The sequence below is a fragment of the Nerophis ophidion genome, linkage group LG28 (assembly GCF_033978795.1).
Source record: "Nerophis ophidion isolate RoL-2023_Sa linkage group LG28, RoL_Noph_v1.0, whole genome shotgun sequence".
NCBI lineage: Eukaryota > Metazoa > Chordata > Actinopteri > Syngnathiformes > Syngnathidae > Nerophis > Nerophis ophidion.
Genome location: NC_084638.1, coordinates 2152156 through 2176089, shown reverse-complemented (window position 1 = coordinate 2176089; position 23934 = coordinate 2152156). Strand labels below are relative to the sequence as shown.

At 40.4% G+C, this 23934-nt stretch overlaps 1 protein-coding gene across 1 annotated transcript; it reads right to left on the bottom strand.

Moving 5' to 3' along the window:
* Window positions 1–107: 107 nt before the first annotated feature.
* LOC133544964 (Golgi reassembly-stacking protein 2-like) lies at window positions 108–23584 on the bottom strand. Its single transcript, XM_061890222.1, has 10 exons — window positions 23400–23584; window positions 20974–21054; window positions 20702–20905; window positions 20553–20639; window positions 20330–20460; window positions 12142–12274; window positions 11945–12068; window positions 7819–7920; window positions 747–872; window positions 108–676 (listed from the first exon to the last, which is right to left on the bottom strand). The coding sequence occupies exons 1-10, from the start codon at window positions 23460–23462 to the stop codon at window positions 468–470; spliced, it is 1260 nt and encodes a 419-aa protein (XP_061746206.1). The 5' UTR covers window positions 23463–23584; the 3' UTR covers window positions 108–467.
* Window positions 23585–23934: the final 350 nt, after the last annotated feature.

The window sequence follows — 23934 nt, the reverse complement described above, 5'->3', positions numbered from 1 at the left end:
GATAGGATGTTGTGCAGAGGTGTACTTATAACAATTTTTAGAGAGAAATTCCACTAGTTTTCTTCCTCCTGGAAAGAATTGAGAAGTCCTGAGCTGACATTCAGAAGAACTTTTGACTGGTGCTTTATTCCTAACATTTGGTGAAGGCACACAGAGCCTCGCAGTGACATTATTTACAAAATAAGAGTCATCGGGAAGGAAGGAAGAAAGGAGTTGAATCAACCGAGATATCGCCTGCTCGTCACCCGGCTTTGTTAAGATATAAAAATGCAACTGTGTGAACGATTCAGTCAATTACGCTTGAACATTTAACGGCAGCGGGAGAGTCAATGGCAGACTGAAAGCAGCGCAGAAGAATAATTTGTTGGTCCATAACCGTTGACCGGGCACAACCTGCCGAATAAATAGAACCGAAAGGAGAGGAAAGAGAAACCGCGTGTGTGTTTAGCGAGATATACATTCCCGAGTTACGAAGACGTGAGCGGCGTTTCCGTGGGAGGCGGCAGTTCCGTGGCGTGTGTCGCCGTGGCGACGGACTCGGTGGCGGGTGTCACCGTGACCGAGGCCGGGGGGCCGGCGGGGGCGATGGGGGCCACGCCCTGAGCCAGGAGGGGAGTCAGCATGGTGGGCAGAGGCGGCAGGGGGGCGAGGCCTGGCAGGTTGATGAGAGGAGGAACTGAAGGACACACAAAAGGTCACGTGGTTACACGACACTTCTCACTCAAACACGTCTTCTCGGGACGTACCCGAGCTCCCGGGCGCCGCTAAGCTGCTGCTCGCTGCTAGTGAGAGAGCGCTGAGGTCCGGGAGCGGCAGGTTCAGATTGGGAAGGTTCGGCAGCGGAGGTAGACCACCTGGGAGGGGCATCAACCCTGAAAGAAACAACATCAAAATCACAAGACTTAGACTTTTGCAGTAAAAATAATCATAGCAGCGATGGACAGGACCGCTTTGGCTGCCGCTCCCGCGGTAGAAGATGGATGGATGGATTATTACACGGAGAAAAAAATGATATACACGTGTTGTATATCAGTCTCATAGTAATAACAGTTGTAAAGTGGCTTGGGCATTTTATAAAGATGCCTTGGTGCCGCCATTTTGAGACTCTAATGCAGGGTCGGGAACATTTTTGGCTGAGAGAGCAAAATATTATAGAATGTATTTCCGAGAGAGCCATATAATATTTTTTAACACTAAATACAAATAAATGTGTGCATTTTTAAGTAAGACCAACATTTTAAGAATATAATAAGTATCTTCTTCTTTTTAATAACATTGTCATTCTGAAGCTAATGAATAAAATAGTTCTGAACATTAATGCGACTTCTTGAACAGGAACGGTAGAAAACGGATGGATGGATTAAAATGCATGAGAATGTTTTATATTTTGAACGCTGTGATTACCAGCTGAATTATTCATTACTCATTGCTGTGTTTTTCAACCAGATTGATAATATTTTTTGCAAACCTGTAACTATGATTCAAAAATGTGCTGTTATTGAGTGTCTGTGCTGTCTAGAGTGTGTAATACTCTTCCACATCAGTAGGTGGCAGCAGGTAGCTAATTGCTTTTGCAGATGTCGGGAACATGGTATGTCGTGATCACAACATGCGGGAGGCAGCATGCAGGTAAAAAGGTATCCAACACTTAAACTAAAAATAAACAAAAGGCGAGTGCCGCTAAGAAAAGGCATTGAAGCAAAACAAAACAAAAACTGAACTGGCTGCAAAGTAAACAAAAACAGAATGCTGGACGACAGCAAAGACTTACAGTGTGCGGAGCAGACGGCGTCCACAAAGTACATCCGTACATGGCATGACAATCAACAATGTCCACACAAAGAAGGAGTGCGTCCGCACAACTTAAATAGTCTTGATTGTAAAAACAAAGCAGGTGCGATGAATAGCATTTAAGGAGGACATGAAACTGCTACAGGAAAATACCAACAAAAGAAGAAAAGCCACCAAAATAGGAGCGCAAGTCACACAGGAAAACACCGAAAAAACTCCAAATAAGTTACAGCTTGACAGTACACCTACATAGAGACAAGAGCTATTGCGAGAACAATTTTTTTCTGTCAATATCAGCTACTGAGTTTAATTTTTTTAATGTTTACTGCTGGTGGTGCGCCTCAGAATTTTTTCAATGAAAAAAATGTGTTTTGGCTCAAAAAAGGTTGAAAAACACTGACTTATCGTGTTAAGCAATGCCAGCTAAGATTTATCTGAGAGCCAGGTGCAGTCATCAAAAGAGCCACATCTGGCTCTAGAGCCATAGGTTCCCTACCTCTGCTCTAATGCATTGTGAATAAAATGCAGCTGTTGTATTGAAGTGGGAATAGCAAATTTCCTGTTGATTTTAGTTGGGGGCGGTCAGTGTATGAAATATAGGTCTCAGTGAGACCTATATTGAGGTTTTTGTTTCATGTGTGTATGACAGTCCTACATTGAGTTAAAAGCAGTTTTGTCTAAGCAGGAAGCCGCCATTTTGTGACAGCAGTACACACAACAGCACCAGTCACCAGTTCTTTCCAGGCTCATAAAATCCAAACCGGGGTAGTAATTAACACTCTTTCATCAACTTTTAAACAGAAGGGTTCAATCTCTCTTCTCTTGCTTATTTGAAGCCGAAACAACAAACGGCCTCAGAGGACATAATGTTTGAAAAAAAAAAAAAGCGACATTTTTTAGCCAACTTTTGTATTGAAGGGGGAATTGCAACCTTCCTGTTGATTAGAGCTGGGAGGTATGAGCGTATGAAATATAGGTCTAACTGAGACCAACGTAGTGGTTTTTCTTTCATGTTTCTACGACGTTCCCACTGGAAGTTAGAGACAGTTTTGTCTGTTTTCTTCCTAGGGGGCGCTAGAACGCAATTTTGAGTTTAGATTTTTTGATTAAATCGCAATTTTCGCCAGTCCTGATGTGTGTGTCAAACTTGGTGAGCATGTTAAGGGGGTCAAATTACAGCTCAAAGAGGAGGCGGAATAATAATACTAACACCTTAGAAATTCAATAGGGTCCTCTGTCCCAAAGGGGACATCGGTCCCTAATAATAATAATAATAATAATGATAAAAGATTGTGTTTGTAAATAGCACTTTACGTTGAGTAAACAACCTCAAAGTGCTAAAGTGTATAAAAACATAAATAAATAAAAATAAAAGCTAGAACAGCCTACAAGCTAGAACTAGTATGCATATATCTAAAAAAAAGAAAGATTTTTCTTTTTTTTTCAAAAAAAGAAGGGGTTTTAAGCCTTATTTAAAAGCAACAACCGTCTGTGGTGCCCTCAGGTGGTCAGGGAGAGCAGTCCACAGACGGGGAGCGGCGGAGCAGAAAGCCCGGTTTCCCGTTCTTCGTAGCTTTGTCCTCGGAGGTTGGAGGTTGTACCATGAATTGATTAACGTGGACCCCGACTTAAACAAGTTGAAAAACTTATTCAGGTATTACCATTTATTGGTCAAATTGTACGGAATATGTACTGTCCAATAAAAGTTTCAATCAATCAAAAAAAAAAAAAAAAAGGATGTTAACCCGTCTCTGTCAGTAAAGTATAAATTTGCGTTTTGGCGACACGATAATTCATTGAATTAAGATCTTGACTCAATAAGTTGAATGATGCGGACACGTTTGTTACTGGATACTTTCAAATACGCTTCTGCCTCGGACACTTTGCACATGTACATAACGTACAACTACAATATTTGATACTTGTTTATATCGTCACATGTGCTTTATGTTCTGTTTACATGAAGCTTGTGTGCTATTGTTTGCTTAGCTATTGCGTAGCTGCTTCTTTTGTAAATTGATAAAAAACAGGGGGGGAAAAAACCACGCTACTCCTAAACGGCGCGTGCAACAACAAGTTCAACAACCCAAGAATGTACAACAATTTGTCTCAACAAAAGAGGAGAAATATGTGATTTAAAACATTTATACGCACGTACAACAATTACCACCTTCAGTATGTGGAATTAAATGATAGAATGGATTAAGCAAAGAAATCAAACAATGTACTAATATGATCCACTTCAAGAAACTCTTCAAACTTAAAGTACAAAGTACAAAGAAGAAGAAGCATGAAAAACATTCTAAATTGATCTCATTAATTCATTTTCTAGATAATCTTACTCATCTCACCATATGAAATACAACTTACTTCACCAATTATTATTTATATTGTTATTATAGAATATATTCAGAATACATTTAAAACGGGAAGTGAACAAAAGTTTTAGCAACTGCTATGTAAAAGAAAATGAATAGGGTGTCTTCCTACTCCTTTTCGAACATGTTGAAGAGAGAACCTGGAAATGTTATATGCGTGAATGTTCCAAATAAACTCAAACAACAAACCAGGTCAAACCACAAAATAAAACCTTTCCCCGAGCAAAAACGATACATATTCATCCTAGAGAGTATTGATACCAATGTCCTTGACCCGGTCTCACACAAAGAAGTTGCAGACTTCCGTGTTCTTTCAGGTTTTCATCGGTTTTGTCGTGTAGAATGGCGTCTGGAGCTCAATAGTTCGATAACGCTGGCAATGCCACCGATATCACGCCACAAATATTTTTTGATTAAGTCCAGGTCCGTTCATGCAATGCAATTTATAGCTGATTTGTGTGGGGATTTAGCGCCCCCTTGTGCTATGTGGGTGACACTGCACTGACCTCGGGATTTTAGAAGAAATGTGTTGTATTTGCTAGTATAGTTGCAATAAAGTGGCTTTTACATGACTAAATAATAATAAAATGTAATTTTTTTTCAACATTTAAAGGGGAACTACACTTTTTGGGGGGAATTTTGCCTATCATTTACAATCATTATGAAAGATATAACGAGGGATGGATTTTTTAAAAAATACATTATGCGATCAAAAGTCCACTTACAATGGAGCCTATGGGACCCGTTCAATTCTGCATATAGAGAGCCTTTAAAAATATCAAAACACCTCCATTTAGAATTTTTTTTTATATACGATGAGGTGGCGACTTGTCCAGGGTGTACCCTGCCTTCCGCCCGATTGTAGCTGAGATAGGCGCCAGCGCCCCCCGCGACCCCGAAGGGGAATAAGCGGTAGAAAATGGATGGATAACTAAATTTGTAATGTTGTAACAAGCACATTTATAATATTACATTTCTACATATTTTGATCATTTTAAGCATATGCGGCGGATTATATTAAAACGTCCTTTTTTTCCCTCTTCATCACTGATTACTACTCGCTGCAAACTTCATGAGAGCCAACAAACATAATAAAACAATCACTTACTGTACAATGTCTGCTGTCAATAGGAAGCCAACTGCCGGGATGTTTATATATTCCACTTTGGATGATAAATGTCTCATAATCCTCGCAAAGAAGCTGTCAGTGTCCCAACTTGTCGGATTATATTCTCAGCCATCTACTTTCCAGGTGAGCGGCATGATTTACGATCTACAATAAACTTACAGGAAGCAGGGAAGCGAGGAAGCAGCAGACCACTCGATGATGTAATCATAGGCACACCTGGTGAATCATTTCGCCGCTATAAATAGTTTGCATGCCTTAGCGTTTATAACAACAATATCACAGATACTTGGTTTATAATCAAGACACATAAATATAAGTTTGACTATTGTTGGCACTTTTTGAATGGTTGTTTATTGGATTTTATAGGCAGAATAGTGGAGCTCCCGTTGGCTCCGCTGGAAGCAAACTTTTATTTACGCTTATTTCAAATTTAGAATGCATTAAAAAAAAAAAAATCTGTCGTCATGTCCTTCATAATAATTGTGAATGATCGGCAAAATTCCCCAAAAAGTGCAGCCCTTGTGGGGATTTTTTTTAATGACTCTAATGCAAAGCTGCTAATTTGTTGATCTTATGTTTATGTAATAAGGAGCTACATTTTCCAATAAAAATTAAATCACTATTTTTGGTCGTGCTTGGCTGTTACGTTGCTAATAATTGACATGATTTAAAATGTTTCTGTCAGGAGTTGAACACGATACAGGTAAATAACGTGAGTGCTTTTTTTAGACAAAACCAACTATTTAACCGTTTTAAAGAGAACAAACACCAGAGTTACAGGCATGGCCTTGGACAGCTATGTTGGGGGCCTGTGTGAACTTTGACATGTGCCGGTGGAGTGGGGGGGAAAAAAGGCCAAAGTGCGTCAGCTGTTTTACAGGCTGGGTTGTAAAACGATATCGATATATATCGCGTTAGACACAATCCGTATCAGACACTTTTTTCTTCTTTGTCGGAAGAACCCAGAAGTTGCGGAGCAAGGTTGGTTGTATGAACAAACGCTGATCAGACACGCTAACAGCCAATCAGGTAACAGTATCAACTACCAAGTTTGATTGCGCCATCTTGCTGTCTGGCGGTTGATTCTTTGAATGGAGTGAGAAATAAAGTCAAAATGAAGAAATTGTGGGTAAAACAGGAAAAGTCATGTTTTGGGATTTTTTTTCTTCCAACCCTTGTCTGTTCTGTATTCGGATGTACGTAAAACAAGTGGAAACTAAAGTGCAGGAATGTATAATTAAAATAAATGAACAGAATATAACAAATGTGTTACTTTAAAATAATAATTTGGTCCAATAATTGAATATTACTGTGTAACATCAATTCTTTTCCACACTGACATAAAAAAAACAGACCAAATTAAACATTTTTGACTTCCTGCCAGTAAACCTGCAAAAAAAATGTTATTTTTCTCTAAACGTTTTCACACTTTTGTTACACTTTATTAATCATTTCTCACATATTGTGTTATTTTGTTACACTTTATTAATAATTTCTTACACATTGTTATTTTTTCACACTATTAATAATTTCTTACATATTTTGCTACACTTCATTCATAATTTCTTACACATTTTGTTACACTATAAATAATTTCTTCCATATTTTATTACACTTCATTAATCATTTCTTAGACATTTAGTTATTTTGTTACACTATAATTTCTTACATATTTTATTACACTTCATTAATCATTTCTTAGACATTTAGTTTTTTGTTACACTATAAATAATTTCTTACATATTTTGTTATACTTTATTAATCATTTCTTACATATTTTGCTACACTTGATTAATCATTTCTTACTTATTTTGTTACACTTGATTAATCATTTCTTACATATTTTGTTACATTTTATTAATAATTTCTTACATATTTTGTTACACATCACCAACAATTTCTTACACATTATGTTACACTTTATTAATTATTTATTACATATTTTGTTTTATTGCACTTTATTAATCATTTATTACATATTTGGTTACACTTCATTATTAATTTATTACATATTTTGTGACACTTCATTAATAATTTATTACATATTTTGTACACTTTATGAATCATTTATTACATATATTTTGTTTTGTTACACATTAATAATTTTTTGCATATTTTGTTAAACTTCATTAATCATTTCTTACATTTTTTGTTACACTTTATCAATAAATTCTTACATATTTTGTTACACTTCATTAATCATTTCTTACATAATGTGTTATTTTGTTACACTTTATTAATCATTTCTTACATATTTTGTTTTGTTACACTTTATTAATCATTTCTTACATATTTCGTTATTTTTGCACCTTCATTTTAAGAAGTTATTGTTAAGTGTTCATTGTGATTTTTAGAGAAAGTGTTGTCAATGCTTGTTATGACATGTCCTTTCCATTCTGCCTTAATAGCTGAAATGATTATAATCAGAGGGAGATTACATTTGAAATATATGTGATATTCTACTGATCATATTCAAGTCAGTCATTATGTGCGAGACAAAGCAAAAGTAAGATGGCCCACCTGGTAGCGTGGTGGCGGGGTTGAAGCCGGCGGGGTTGAGGGGAGCGAGGGGGCTGAGGGAAGCACTGGAGGAGGTGGGGAGCAGAGGGACTGTGGGCAAACCTGGCCAGGGAGAAGACACAAAATGGATTAGTCGCAGTAAATGATACTGTATAATCACAAAATTGAAAGATGGAATCAACATGTGTTAGTTTGGTCCAAATAGACTTCAACTGGTTGTAAATCGATGACATCTGTGATGGTTTTAATTAGGGCTGTCATAATGCGCTAACTATAAATTTCAATAACGGCGCCATTTTTTTTTTTTAAACAGGCGATTAAAGCAAACACTTTCTTTTTGATCCTCGGCCCGTGCCGCAGCAGGGGGAACTTTGCTGCAGTTCACTTGTTATTCATCAGCCACAAGCGAGCAGAAATGGAAAAAAGAAAGTCTACCTTATGGAAATATCAGGTTCAAAGCCATGGCAAGTTGTTCTCCCGACAAGAAAGGACTCTTTTTCGCTGCGGAAAACGCCTGCTGTGCGCTCATTCTAGAGGTGGGTGGTGCTTCATTTCCATGTTCAGTTTACCATTAAAGGCCTACTGAAAGCCACTACTAGCGACCACGCAGTCTGATAGTTTATACATCAATGATGAAATATTAACATTGCAACACATGCCAATACGGCCTTTTTAGTTTACTAAATTGCAATTTTAAATTTCGCGCCGAAATATCCTGCTGAAACGTCTCGGTATGATGACGCGTGTGCTTGACGTCACGGACCGTAGAGGACATTTTATTCCAGCATCGTTCCCAGCTATTAAGTCGTCTGTTTTCATCGCAAAATTCCACAGTAGTCTGAACATCTGTCTTGCTGAATCTTTTGCAATTTGTTCAATGAACAATGGAGACATCAAAGAAGAAAGCTGTAGGTGGGAAACGGTGTATTGCGGCCGGCTTTAGCAACACAAACGGAGCCAGTTTTTCATTGTTTACATTCCCGAAAGATGACAGTCAAGCTTTATTATGGAACAGAGATGTCAAGCAAACACGGTTGGATTGGACCACACACACAAAGTACAGTGTATTATACAGCGATCATTTCAAAAGATCGTGTTTCGAAGAGGGTCCCTTGCGAAGGGCAGAAATGGGCATCGCCACCACCCGTCGACTGGTGCTGAAGAAAGGTACCATCTGAAACGCTTCCACTGCCCTTTAGTCTTTTTCTTTTCTAGTCCTTCACTCTCACTTTCTTCATCCACGAATCCTTCATCCTCGCTCAAATTAATGGGGAAATCGTCGCTTTCTCGGTCCGAATCGCTCTCGCTGCTGGTGGCCATGATTGTAAACAATGTTCCGATGTGAGGAGCTCCACAACCCGTGACATCACGCGCACATCGTCTGCTACTTCCGGTACAGGCAAGGCTTTTTTATTAGCGACCAAAAGTTGCGAACTTTATCGTGGATGTTCTCTACTAAATCCTTTCAGCAAAAATATGGCAATATTGCGAAATGATCAAGTATGACACATAGAATGGACCTGCTGTCCCCGTTTAAATAAGAACATCTCATTTCAGTAGACCTTTAAGGTGCAGTGATAACATAACATTTAGATTGTTATTGTGACTGATTTAGTAAGAAAGATGACATAAAAGCTCAACAAAAATGAAAGACGGTCAGCAGGAAATCGAAAGGAAACTTTTTTTTTTAAATTGCAAACAGTCGATTCGACATTAAAACATGTCCAGACACTATCTCAAACCAAACGGCTTCAAAATAAAAGCGCTGTGCTTTGCACCCGGTTTAACTACATTTACAAAATAAAACTGTCTTACACTACGATCAGGCTTTGTCAAAAAGAATGGAATGGGCACTGGATTTGGTCCTTTTTTTTTTTACCAAAACCAGCCAAACCAATGATTCACGTAAGATCTAGCGGTGCCGTGTTTCGGTGCCTTAGGTTGCGAGTTACATTACGTTACATAATGATTGTGAACGATACGCAAAATTCCCAAAAAAAAGAGCAGTTCCCCTTTAAGAATGAGCTGATTATGATGACTGCTGTCCAGTTGTTAGAGCTTGTTTCATTACATTTCTGAGTCTCATTCACAAGTATGACACTAAGTTGCAATTACAGTTGAAAGACCCAGACATTAGATGGCAGCAGTGTTTAGTTTATGGTGTGTTGTCTTTTTGGTTGTGCCTAAAACACATCAGGACTGGTGAAAATTGCGATCTAATAAAAAAAATCAAACCCCAAAACTGCGCTCTAGCGCCCCTTAGGAATAAAACACTGACAGAACTGCTCCTAGGAAGAAAAAACAGACAAAACTGCCTGTAACTTCCGGTAGGAATGTTGGAGAGACATGAAACAAAAACCTCTATACAGGTCTCACTTACACCTACATTTTAATAATTGACATCCCTTAGCAAAAATCAACAGGAAGTTGGCAAAAACCCCTTCAAAACGAAATTTGGCAGCAGCCAAAGTCGGTCTCGTCCATCGCTGCTTGCAGCTTTAATTCTGTTAGTGTTTTGATTATTACACTACATCTGTTTGATTGCAAGGTGTAGTTTTTATTAACAAATACTACTTTTTTTGTAATCACCATGATAAGTAGCACGTCAATAGCAAAGCCAATGTATAATACAATCAAACAGGCACATTTAAAAGGACAAAAAATATATTAAAATAAAGTCTAATGAACTAAAAACTTCCCGACCCCCATTTAGTACCTCTGTGGACCCCCTGTTGAAGAACCCTGGATAAGATGTTACACGATAACACAAAGCTAAGATGTGGACGTTTTGTTCAGATAGTTTATCATATATTTACTGATCTACATTTTATTGGTTTTAGTATCTTTAAAGGCCTACTGAAAAGAGATTTTCTTATTTAAACGGGGATAGCAGGTCCATTCTGTGTCATACTTGATCATTTCACGATATTGCCATATTTTTGCTGAAAGGATTTAGTAGAGAACATCCACGATTAAGTTCGCAACTTTTGGTCGCTGATAAAAAAGCCTTGCCTGTACCGGAAGTAGCAGACGATGTGCGCGTGACGTCACGGGTTGTGGAGCTCCTCACATCTGAACATTGTTTACAATCATGGCCACCAGCAGCGAGAGCGATTCGGACCGAGACAGCGACGACTTCCCCATTAATTTGAGCGAGGATGAAAGATTCATGGATGAGGAAAGTGAGAGTGAAGGACTAGAAAAAAAAAATGAGGGCAGTGGGAGCGATTAGATGTTATTAGACACATTTACAAGGATAATTCTGGAAAATCCCTTATCTGCTTATTGTGTTACTAGTGTTTTAGTGAGATTATATGGTCGTACCTGCACAACCTCAAGGTCGGCCCCGCACCTTTCTTCAGCACCAGTCGACGGGTGGTGGCGATGCCCATCTCTCCCCTTCGCAAGGGGCCCTCTTCGAAACACGATCTTTCGAAATAATTGCTGCATAATACACTATACTTTGTGTGTGTGGTCCAAACCAACCGTGTTCACTTGACATCTCTGTTACATACTAAAGCTTCACCGTCATCTTTCGGGAATGTAAACAATGAAACACCAGCTGTGTTTGTGTTGCTAAAGGCGGCCGCAATACACCGCTTCCCACCTACAGCTTTCTTCTTTGACATCTCCATTATTCATTGAACAAATTGCAAAAGATTCAGCAACACAGATGTCCAGAATACTGTGGAACAGACAACTTATTAGCTGGGAACGGTGCTGGAACAAATTGTCATCATACCGCGACGTTTAAGCATGATACTTCCGCACTTAATTTAAAATTGCAATTTAGTAAACTAAAGCGGCCGTATTGGCATGTGTTGCAATGTTAATATTTCATCATTGATATATAAACTATCAGACTGCGTGGTCGCTAGTAGTGGCTTTCAGTAGGCCTTTAATGTACACATTGTAGGAAAGCGCATCCTTCAATTAATTGCTGTAAAAAAAATTTGACTCCTATTCTACTTGACTGGACTATTCTATATATATTTTATTAAAGATAATATGGTACTTTTTTGATATTCCAAAACTTAAGCACTTTTCAAATTGAAGGCATTTGCTACCAGAACATGCAATCTGTTTTTTTTACTGGGCTTTTCAAGGGGGAATGGGGAGGGCTTACCTGTCTGCAGCTCACTGGGCATGGTGGGCGGGGCTGTGCTGATTGACAGGCTCGACAACGTATCTTCAAGGCCAGCGGGGAGCGTAGATGCAACGTGAGGCGGGGTCACGGCCGACAGCTGGACCTGGACACGTTTAAAAAGTATTACATATAATCCACGCGAGCAGCCGACAGTAGTTTGTGTTAAGACGTGAAACCTCGGTGAAGCCGTCCTTCAAAGGACTGACAGGCTCGCCAGAAGCGTTCCCGGGGAAGCTGATCTTCTTGCCCTCCTCAAAAGGTCGGGTGGGGATCCTGTGCAGGTATCCATAGCCAATCCCGCATCCGAGGCTGCGACAGGGGGAGGAGGAGAGTGAGTCTAATGTTGAGTGTGAGTGAGTTTGAAATAACCCTGACATGATTTAGAAGAAAAATGCGACAAGAAATGGCTTGTTTTGACCTCACTGCATAATATCTTAGGTATTTTTTTATTTGGGAGTGATCTCATGAAGTAACAGCTTCAAATAATGTTGACAGTAGTAAACTGGCTTGTAATAATTGGCTTAGGATCGCCTACTTTGGTGTTGAACCATGTTGTATGAGCACTAATGCTAGAGTTAAAATGTAAAAGACTTGGAACCTTTTTGTACACCTTCCCACTAGTTAGTGTAGAACACAGATATGTAATCTTCACTATCACTCATTCGATTGGTGTTTAAAAGCCTACTGAAATGCGATTTTCTTATTTAAACGGGGATAGCAGGTCCATTCTATGTCATACTTGATCATTTCGCCATATTGCCATATTTTTGCTGAAAGGATATAGTAGAGAACATCGACGATAAAGTTCGCAACTTTTGGTGCTGATCAAAAAGCCTTGCCTGTACCGGAAGTAGCAGAAGATGTGCGCGTGACATCATGGGTTGTGGAGCTCCTCACATCTGAACATTGTTTACAATCATGGCCACCAGCAGCGAGAGCGATTCGGATTGAGAAAGCGACATATTCCCCATTAATTTGAGCGAGGATGACAGATTTGTGGATGAGGAAAGTGAGAGTGAAGGACTAGGAAAAAAAAAAAAAAAAAAAGAGGCCAGTGGGAGCGATTCAGATAGGGAAGATGCTGTGAGAGGCGCCGTGGCAGCCGTGGGGGGGCAGGACTACTCAGCCAGGCCCAACCGCAACAAGGGATAAAGCCATACCGCTTTGAACCAGACGCTGACGGTCAGGAGGACGCATATTGATGCTGGAGTAGCACACGACATAGATCGCCTTCAGAATGGTAAAATGTTTTTTTATTAATACACATAATACACTTTACTTTGTGTGTGTGGTCCAATCCAACAGTGTTCGCTTGACATCTCTGTTCCATAGTAAAGCTTGACTGTCATCTTTCAGGAATGTAAAGAACAAAAGACCGGCTGTGTTTCTGTTGCTAAAGCCGGCCGCAATACACCGCTTCCCACCTACAGCTTTCTTCTTTGATGTCTCCATTGTTCATTGAACAAATTGCAAAATATTCAGCAACACAGATGTCCAGAATACTGTAGAATTTTGCGATGAAAACAGACGACTTAATAGCTGGAAACGATGTCCTCTACAATCCGTGACTTCATGCGCACGCGTCATCATACCGAGACGTTTCAGCAGGATTTTTCGGCGCGAAATTTAAAATTGCAATTTAGTAAACTAACCCGTATTGGCATGTGTTGCAATGTTAATATTTCATCATTGATATATAAACTATCAGACTGCGTGGTCGCTAGTAGTGGCTTTCAGTAGGCCTTTAAGTATTGCATTTTGTGGCCTCTGACCAGGTTATTCTCTCTTAAAAAAGAGAATTTAGAATTTTTTTTTTTGCCTATCATCCGCAATGCTTATGTGAAGCGTAAACACTTGTGTTTATTGTTTTATAAATTCTAATTCGTAACAGTCGGATGTGGCTGACAATGTAGCTAAAGAGAGTAGTCCTTTGCGGCCATAAAATAATCTACAAAAACAGCCAACAGCACGCAGCTCACGTTTTGTGTTCAGAATATTAACCGAGTATAATTATATATCAGGTATGTGATTTGAACTTAATGAAAACGACTGCCACCCCCAGCTCCTGGTTTTTCAGTAATTGAACATGCAAAAATTTGCATTAAAAAAGGACCATTTAAAGACGTTTTAGATTTTTTGTGGCCATAAACTGAGAAGTTGGTCAACTTTGACATTCAACTTATACTCAGAGATTGCAAGAAAGACATGAAAAGATGCTTGTTTGGACTTATTTTTTTTAACCTGTGTCTGGATTGTGATTAATTTGTCATCTAAACAGGAAGATGTAAAAATACCACCAATCCACGTTAGTGACAGCAGCGCAGACATTGTACAGTAAGTGATTATTTTATTATGCTCGTAATTTGTAGTATTTCTTGACTATCCATCCATCCATTTTCTACCGCTTGTCCCATTCGGGGTCGCAGGGGGTGCTTGTCTAGTACTTGGCAATACTGCTACTTGTGGGATCTGCTTATCAAACAGCTCCTAAAACTTGTAGATGATCCTCCTGAAATTAAGACTCAAAGATATAAGCCTCTGGATCATCATTTGTCTCAAAGTAGTCTTTGTAGTCTCATGAAGTATGATTAGTAGTGGTGTCGATGTTGAAGGAAATGGCAAACGTTGTGATGTGTCTCTGAAATAAATGTGCTGCCGTTTGCTTAAAATGGCCACATTTTTTTTTAAATATTACATGTTGTGATTGTATCTGTTACATTACACATGTACTTACAGCGTGTATATACAATAAAACATTGATGATGTTTTAAGAGCACTTTACAGGCGGAATAGAGCAAATTCAATAATCTCCCGTTGTCAAAATGCATTAAAAAAAAAGAAAAAAGGTGTGCTTGTCTTACACAAGGATTGGGAATGATAGGCAACAAAAGTGCAGTTCCCCTTTAAGACACACATTTTTTTTTTTAACAGCGGTTTGTATTTAACTTACACTTTACAACTGTGAGCGAGGCACTGGAGAAAAAAAAAGCCAATTGTTCTTTACTGCTGCTTTAATTCAATGACTATAAACGTAGCCCAAAGTAGCATCTTGATTTGTCTCCAGGTCCTAATTCCCAAACTACTAAATACAAATTGGACCAAATGTTTGGCGTGACTGTTTGGGAAAACCCACTTTAATTAACAACGTAAGCTATAAACAGACGTATTAACTCGCACGGAGGTGGTTAGGCTCTGGCAGAGTTTGAAGTTTCTTAACTGCATTAAAGTTGAGAACAGACTGTCATTTGTGGAGTTAAAAATTAATGAATCGTTTCCTTTTTGATCATGATCCAGATTTCAGACCCTGGCAGACACTGTAATTTAAACATTCTGCCAAGATAAAAGTTTGAATATTATATTGTTTATTTGTATTCTGTTCATTCGATATTAAAAAACAATTGATCTTGATTTGTCTATGTAAAAAATTAACACAGAATATTCAAAGTCGCATTCCTTCAAATAAAGTAATTACTACATTTCCACACGCAAATGTAGATTTTTGTCCAGCGAAATCTCTGGCTTCAGCTGTGTGTGTACGAGTAAAACAGAGCTTTGATTTAATTCAGTGTCTCATAACGCACAGAAGCAATTGAAACAACGGTCTTGATGTTTCCTGGGCCCCATGTAGGCGATTGAGATTGAATATAAGGCTGCAGTTATCAATTAACTTAGCGGTAGTTATATCAAATGATCGGATTAAATACTTTATAGCCTCGGTGTGTATCCATCCATCCATCCATCCATCTTCTTCCGCTTATCCGAGGTCGGGTCCCGGGGGCAGCAGCCTAAGCAGGGAAGCCCAGACTTCCCTCTACCCAGCCACTTCATCTAGCTATTCCCGGGGGATCCCGAGGCATTCCCAGGCCAGCCGGGAGACAAAGTCTTTCCAACGTGTCCTGGGTCTTCCCCGTGGCCTCCTACCGATGTGGAGGAGCAGCGGCTTTACTTTGAGCTCCTCTCGGATGGCAGAGCTTCTCACCCATTTCTAAGGGAGAGACCCGCCACACGGCGGAGGAAACTCATTTCGGCCGCTTGTACCCGTGATCTTATCCTTTCGGTCATGACCCAAAGCTCATGACCATAGGTGAGGATGGGAACGTAGATCGACCGGTAAATTGAGAGCTTTGCCTTCCGGCTCAGTCCAATCCAATCCACTTTATTTATATAGCATATTTAAACAACAATAACGTTTCCAAAGTGCTGCACAGCCATGTTAAAAACAATTGTAAAAATAAATAAATAAAATACAATTTAAAAAAAGTATATATATATATATATATATATATATATATATATATATATATATATATTATGCTCCACCAATTACTGAATAAAAACAAAAAATAAATAAATATAAAACCAATAAAAACAATATAAAAACAAATATGATTAAAAATTATCCATCCATTTTCTACCGCTTATTCCCTTTCGGGGTCGCGGGGGGCGCTGGCGCCTATCTCAGCTACAATCGGGCGGAAGGCAGGGTACACCCTGGACAAGTCGCCACCTCATCGCAGGGCCAACACAGATAGACAAACAACATTCACACTCACATTCACACACTAGGGCCAATTTTAGTGTTGCCAATCAACCTATCCCCAGGTGCATGTCTTTGGAAGTGGGAGGAAGCCGGAGTACCCGGAGGGAACCCACGCATTCACGGGGAGAACATGCAAACTCCACACAGAAAGATCCCGAGCCTGGATTTGAACCCAGGACTGCAGGAACTTTGTATTGTGAGGCAGACGCACTAACCCCTCTGCCACCGTGAAGCCAATTATTTTAAAGGGTAAAATCAATGAAAACAGTAAAATAGAAATCAAAGTGTATAAAAAACACAGAGGACAACAGAGGACAACAGAGGACCACACAACTCACGTAGTGTTAAAAGCCAAAGAATAAAAGTGGGTCTTAAGACGAGACTTAAAAGAGTCCACTGTGGAAGCAGTTTGAACATGGAGGGGCAGAGTGTTCCAGAGCTTAGGGCCGACCACAGAGAAGGCCCTGTCTCCCCTGGTCTTAAGTCTGGTCTTGGGCACCACGAGCTGGAACTGGCTCTCGGACCTCAGAGCGGGCGCAGGGATGTAAATTTGGATAAGGTCCGAGATATATTGAGGTGCCAGTCCATGTAAAGATTTAAAAACAAACAGCAATGTTTTAAAATCAATTCTAAAATGAACAGGGAGCCAGTGCGAACTCTGAAGAATTGGGGTTCTATGCTGGCGTTTCCTGGCCCCTGTTAAAAGTCCTGCTGCCGCGTTCTGGACTAACTGCAACCGGGAGAGAGCTTTTTGGCTAATGCCAGCATAAAGTGCATCGCAGTAGTCCAGGCCACTTGAAATAAAAGCATGCACCACTTGTTCAAAAAGGTTAAAAGATAAAAACGGTCTAACCTTTACTAAAAGACGAAGGCGATAAAAACACGATTTTAAAAAGCCATTGACTTGTTTGTCTAGTTTAAAATGGCTGTCTATAGTGACGCCAAGGCTGCTGACTTTGGGACGCACATCATTTTGCAATGGTCCCAAGTCAGTGAGGGCCGGACCAAAAACTAAAATTTCCGTTTTTCCCTCATTCATTATTAAAAAATTCTGGGCTAACCAAGCCTTGACGTCACATAGACAGTTAAGAAGGGTGCCAGGGGGCCGTGGCTTTTTGAAATCGGCATATAAATTTGGCAGTCATCTGCATAAAAGTGATAAAACACTCCATGTTTCTTAAAAATATCTCCAAGAGGGAGGAGATAAAGAGCGAACAGGATGAGGCCTAAAATAGATCCCTCAGCTCCTTCTTCACCACAACGGATCGGTACAACGTCCGCATTACTGAAGACGCCGCACCGATCCGCCTGTCGATCTCACGACCCATTCTTCCCTCACTCGTGAACAAGACTCCTAGGTACTTGAACTCCTCCACTTGGGGCAGGGTCTCCTCCCTAACCCGGAGATGGCACTCCACCCTTTTCCGGGCGAGAACCATGAACTCGGACTTGGAGGTGCTGATTCTCATTACGGTCGCTTCATACTCGGCTGCGAACCGATCCAGCGAGAGCTGAAGATCCCGGCCAGATAAAGCCATCAGGACCACATCATCTGCAAAAAGCAGAGACCTAATCCCGCGGCCACCAAACCAGAACCCCTCAACGCCTTGACTGTGCCTAGAAATTCTGTCCATAAAAGTTATGAACAGAATGGGTGACAAAGGACAGCCTTGGCGGAGTCCAACCCTCACCGGAAACGTGTCTGACTGACGGCCGGCAATGCGGACCAAGCTCTATGACACTCATCATACAGGGAGTGGACCGCCACAATAAGACAGTCGGATACCCCATACTCTCTGAGCACTCCCCACAGGACTTCCCGAGGGACACGGTCGAATGCCTTCTCCAAGTCCACAAAGCACATGGAGACTGGTTGGGCAAACTCCCATGCACCCTCAAGAACCCTGCCCAGAGTATAGTTTATAGTTTGCTTCGGTGTGTAGTTTAGGGAAAATAGTAAACAACACTTTTTTAAATGAATACACATTGTCGACATTAATATAGTAGTTACGTCGTTTGGTGCTGAAAGCTGTAAGAGGGCGGGATATTGCTTAAAAAACAATTATCGAGATATTTAAAAAAGGCCATATCGCCCAGCCCTAATCTAGATTGATCTTCTCTGTACTTTGTAAACAAGAGTTAGAAACATGGGATGATGCCGCACCTTTCTTAAAACGAAGCAAAAAGTCTTGCTTGTCAAAGTTGTCCCATCGGCCGGAGGTTCGACTGGGATCTTATTCAAAACAGCTGATCGTTATTGGCGCCGGCGGTACCAAAATGTTGGCATCGAGTCAACCCTAGTTTCTATACAGATGCTCTGTGATTGACAGTCAAGAGAACCAACGCGGTGTCCGCGGTCACCAGGTCGCCCGTAAGGACCAGATGAGTCGCCCGCTGGCCTGTTCTAAAAATAGCAGCACTTACCAGTGAGCTGCCTCTATTTTTTTACATTTTATTTATTTACTAGCAAGCTGGTCTCGCTTTGCTCGACATTTTTAATTCTAAGAGAGACAAAAATAGAATTTGAAAATCCAAGAAAATATTTTAAAAACTTGGTCTTCACTTGTTTGAATAAATTCATTAAATTTTTTTTACTTTGCTTTTTATAACTTTCAGAAAGACAATTTTGGAGAAAAAATACAACCTTAAAAATGATTTTAGGATTTTTAAACACATATACTTTTTTACCTTTTAAATTCCTTCCTCTTCTTTCCTGACAATTTAAATCAATGTTCAAGTAAATTTATCTTGTCTATTGTAAAGAATAATAAATACATTTGAATTTAATTCTTCATTTTAGATTCTGTTTTTTGGACGAAGAATATTTGTGAAATATTTCTTCAAACTTATTATGATTAAAATTCAAAAAAACTATTCGACAAATCTAGAAAATATTTAAAATCAAATTTAAATCTTATTTCAAAGTCTCTTGAATTTCTTTAAAAAAATTTGTTCTGGAAAATCTAGAAGAAATAGTGATTTGTCTTTGTTAGAACTATAGCTTGGTCCAATTTGTTATATATTCTAACAAAATGCAGATTGGATTTAAACCTATTTAAAACATGTCATCAAAATTCTATAATCAATCTTAATCAGGAAAAATGACTAATGATGTTCCATAAATTCTTTTTTTTAATTTTTTTCAAAAAGATTCGAATTAGCTAGTTTTTCTCTTCTTTTTTTCTGTTGATTTTTAAAGACATGCACCTGGGGATAGGTTGATTGGCAACACTAAATTTGCCTTAGTGTGTGAATGTGAGTGTGAATGTTGTCTGTCTGTCTGTGTTGGCCCTGCGATGAGGTTGCGACTTGTCCAGGGTGTACCCCGCCTTCCGCCCGATTGTAGCTGAGATAGGCGCCAGCGCCCCCCGCGACCCCGAATGGGAATAAGCGGTAGAAAATGGATGGATGGATGGAATTTTAAAGAGTCGAAATAGAAGATAAACTGTTTCAAAATGTACATTTTTTTTTTCCTGTTTTCTCCTCTTTAAAACCGTTCAATTAAGTGCTTTTTTCATCATTTATTCTCTACAAAAAACCTTCCGTAAAAGGAAAAAAAATGTACGACGGAATGACAGACAGAAATACCCATTTTTTAAATAATATATATATATGTATAGATTTATGTATTAAAAGGTAAATTGAGCTAATTGGCTATTTCTGGCAATTTATTTAAGTGTGTATCAAACTGGTAGCCCTTCGCATTAAACAGTACCCAAGAAGTAGCTCTTGGTTTCAAAAGGGTTGCTGACCCCTGGTCAAGAGTGTAGTTACCTTCAGCACTTAGCGGCAGGAAATGCATGGAGGACGTAAAGTGTCATTACCTCCCCTCTCCTCCCCAGGCACCATTGGGCGTGATGACCACCTCTCTGCAGTTGTCGGTGTCGGTGTTGTACACGTAAAGCTTCAGGCCCTTTCCTTCATGGCTCTCTATCAGCGAGAACAAGTCCTCAGACTGCACGGGAAGAAGACACCATCACGGTCACCAGGTTAAGAACACACACACACACACAACACACGTAGCCATAACGTCTTTTGGTCGCCCACCTCGTTCATTACAGTGTCAGCTCCGATGATGTAGTCTGTGTGTGGCCGTAAACCGGCAAGGGCTGCGGGGGAATTGGGCTCCACTTCCTGTGGGGCGTAAAGCGGGTGAGCGCCGAGCCAGGTGAACACAACGGCGCGGTTTGACGTACCAGAACGTGCCAAACGTTCTCATTGGCTCCCTCAAAACTGCAGAAGCGAATTGAAACCCCGAGCAGACCCTGGCCCCCCCAGAGGTTGCTGGGCGTGACGGTGGACTCCCGCAGCTCCAGGGTCTTTGAGGAGTAAACCAGCATCTTGACCGGTTTCTCTACGCTGGCTTTGAGCAGGTCCTTCAAGGTGTCGTTGTCCTTGTTCTGCAGGGAGGTGTAGGAGAGGCGTTCAGGGAGTATGTTTGCCTTGAGACGATTAACTGCCGCCTTACCAATCGGGTGTTATTGATGGAGACGATGAAATCAAAGAAAGGTTCCAGTCCTGCTCGGTGGCCAGGCGAGTTCTCCTGAACCTGCAGAGACCCTCCATCATAAGACAATAGTGGGGCAGCGGAGCTCCTTCTCCAACAGACTTCTCCCACTCCCACAGTGAACATTACACAAACTCATTAATTCAACTCCATCCAGCTGCACCATATCTCACATTTATGTAACAGATAATACTGTTTTTGATTATTATTAGTATCCATCCGTTTGCTACCGCTTGTGCCTTTCGGGGTCGCAGGTGGTGCTGGAGCCTATCTCAGCTGCACATGGGCGGAAGGCAGGATACACCCTGGACAAGTCGCTACCTCATCACCGGGCCAACACTATGGACTGAACTCTCACATTATTATGTTAGATCCACTATGGACTGGACTCACACTATTATGTTAGATCCACTACGGACTGGACTCTCACACTATTATTGTTAGATCCACTATGGACTGGACTCTCACTATTATGTTGGATCCACTATGGAATGGACTCTCACACTATTATTGTTAGATCCACTATGGACTGGACTCTCACTATTATGTTGGATCCACTATGGAATGGACTCTCACTATTATGTTAGATCCACTATGGACTGGACTCTCACACTATTATTGTTAGATCCACTAGGGACTGGACTCTCACACTATTATGTTAGAGCCACCATGGACTGCACTCTCACACTATTAATGTTAGATCCACTATGGACTGGACTCTCACAATATTAATGTTAGATCCACTACGGACTGGACCCTCACACTATTATGTTAGATCCACTATGGATTGGACTCTCACTATTATTTTGGATCCACTATGGACTGGACTCTCGCACTATTATGTTCTGTCCACTATGGACTGGACTCTCACATTATTATGTTAGATCCACTATGGACTGGACTTTCACACTATTAATGTTAGATCCACTATGGACTGGACTCTCACATTATTATGTTAGATCCACTATGGACTGGACTTTCACACTATTAATGTTAGATCCACTATGGACTGGACTCTCACACTATTATGTTAGATCCACTATGGACAGGGCTCTCACAATATTATGCTAGATCCACTATGGACTGGACTCTCACACTATTTATGTTAGATCCACTATGGACTGAACTCTCACACTGTTAATGTTAGATCCACTACAGAATGGACTCTCACACTATTATGTTAGATCCACTATGGACTGGACTCTCGCATTATTATGTTCTATCCACTATGGACTGGACTCTCACATTATTATGTTAGATCCACTATGGACTGGACTCTCACACTACTAATGTTAGATCCACTATGGACTGGACTCTCACACTATTAATGTTAGATCCACTATGGACTGGACTCTCACACTATTATGTTAGATCCACTATGGACAGGGCTCTCACAATATTATGCTAGATCCACTATGGACAGGGCTCTCACTATATTATGCTAGATCCACTATGGACTGAACTCTCACACTGTTAATGTTAGATCCACTACAGAATGGACTCTAACACTATTATGTTAGATCCACTATGGACTGGACTCTCGCACTATTATGTTCTATCCACTATGGACTGGACTCTCACATTATTATGTTAGATCCACTATGGACTGGACTCTCACACTATTAATGTTAGATCCACTATGGACTGGACTCTCACACTATTAATGTTAGATCCACTATGGACTGGACTCTCACATTATTATGTTAGATCCACTATGGACTGGACTCTCACATTATTATGTTGGATCCACTATGGACTGGACTCTCACAGTATTATGTTAGTTGGGGTGGTTGCCCACATCTGCGGTCCTCTCCATGGTTTCTCATTGTCATCCCACTGGGTTGAGTTTTTCCTTGCCCTGATGTGGAACCTGAGCTGAGGATGTGGTTGTGGCTTGTGCAGCCCTTTGAGACACTCGTGATTTCGGGTTATAAAAGTAAACACTGATTCATTGATTGATCAATTTAATTAGTACCGATGTTATGCTAAAAATGTTGGTGTCAGAACGTCCAAATCCGTTAGCATGTTAGCATTGTGCTAACCTAGCTAGCATTAAAAAACCCGCCAAAGGGCTTAGTAATGTGGACATTTATAAGCAACTATTTACAATGTTAACGTAATGCAGCTATAAACACATGCTGACGTCTCTCAGATAGGAACCTGGCAGGTGCTACTCAGCCTAGTTAAGTCACATACAGTATTTTAGTAACTTTGGCGCATATTACCAGACGCGAATGTCACAAATTAAACAAATGTTTGCCATATAACGCCCGCCGTGACGTCACAGCCCCAATGGTCAACACAGTGCTATGGAGGGGGTGGGGGGGGGAATTAGCAATGCTAAGCTAACAGCTAAGAGCCGGATATGAACGTATAGGAAAACTCACCCGGAGGACGTGGTAGCCCTCTGAGCCGCCTCCCGGTATCTCCACGCTCTGTGCGCCTCCCATTCTATAGCTGTCTTTAAGGGTTTTTTTTATTATTTGTTTTAAGGTTTTAGGGAGTACTCGACTACTTGTACTCACCGGGTACACGTCGTCAAATGAGTGGTCATCTGCTGCGCATGCGCCGTTACGTGGCAGGAAGAGGAGGACCCCCCCTGTTTTCCACACCCATAGATATTGTTTAAGTCGGGCTCTGACGAGACGCGGGGCCGCCATCTTGGAGTGGTGATCCACCCCACTCAGTGCAATTCATTTGAATTGAGCAATGAACTGTCAGCGCATTTAATTCATCTTACCTCACTGAATACCACTGATTTTCACGCGTTGTTTTTTTTCATACGTGTCGCTATGATAAAGGACGTGTTTTACTACTTATAGTTTGCTTAACAGTAATAGAATACTCTTACATATCTATACCATGAATTGATTAACGTGGACCCCGACCTAAACAAGTTGAAAAACTTATTGGGGTGTTACC

What these genes read in the sequence shown, in the direction of transcription:
- LOC133544964 (XM_061890222.1), bottom strand. Translation starts at nt 23,462, where the DNA reads ATGGGAGGCGCACAGAGCGTGGAGATACCGGGAGGCGGCTCAGAGGGC. An exon ending in CCCCGCCACCACGCTACCAG is followed by an intron (nt 873 to 7,818) that starts GTGGGCCATCTT and finishes TGTTTCTTTCAG; the next exon opens with GGTTGATGCCCCTCCCAGGT. An exon ending in AGCGGCGCCCGGGAGCTCGG is followed by an intron (nt 677 to 746) that starts GTACGTCCCGAG and finishes TGTGTCCTTCAG; the next exon opens with TTCCTCCTCTCATCAACCTG.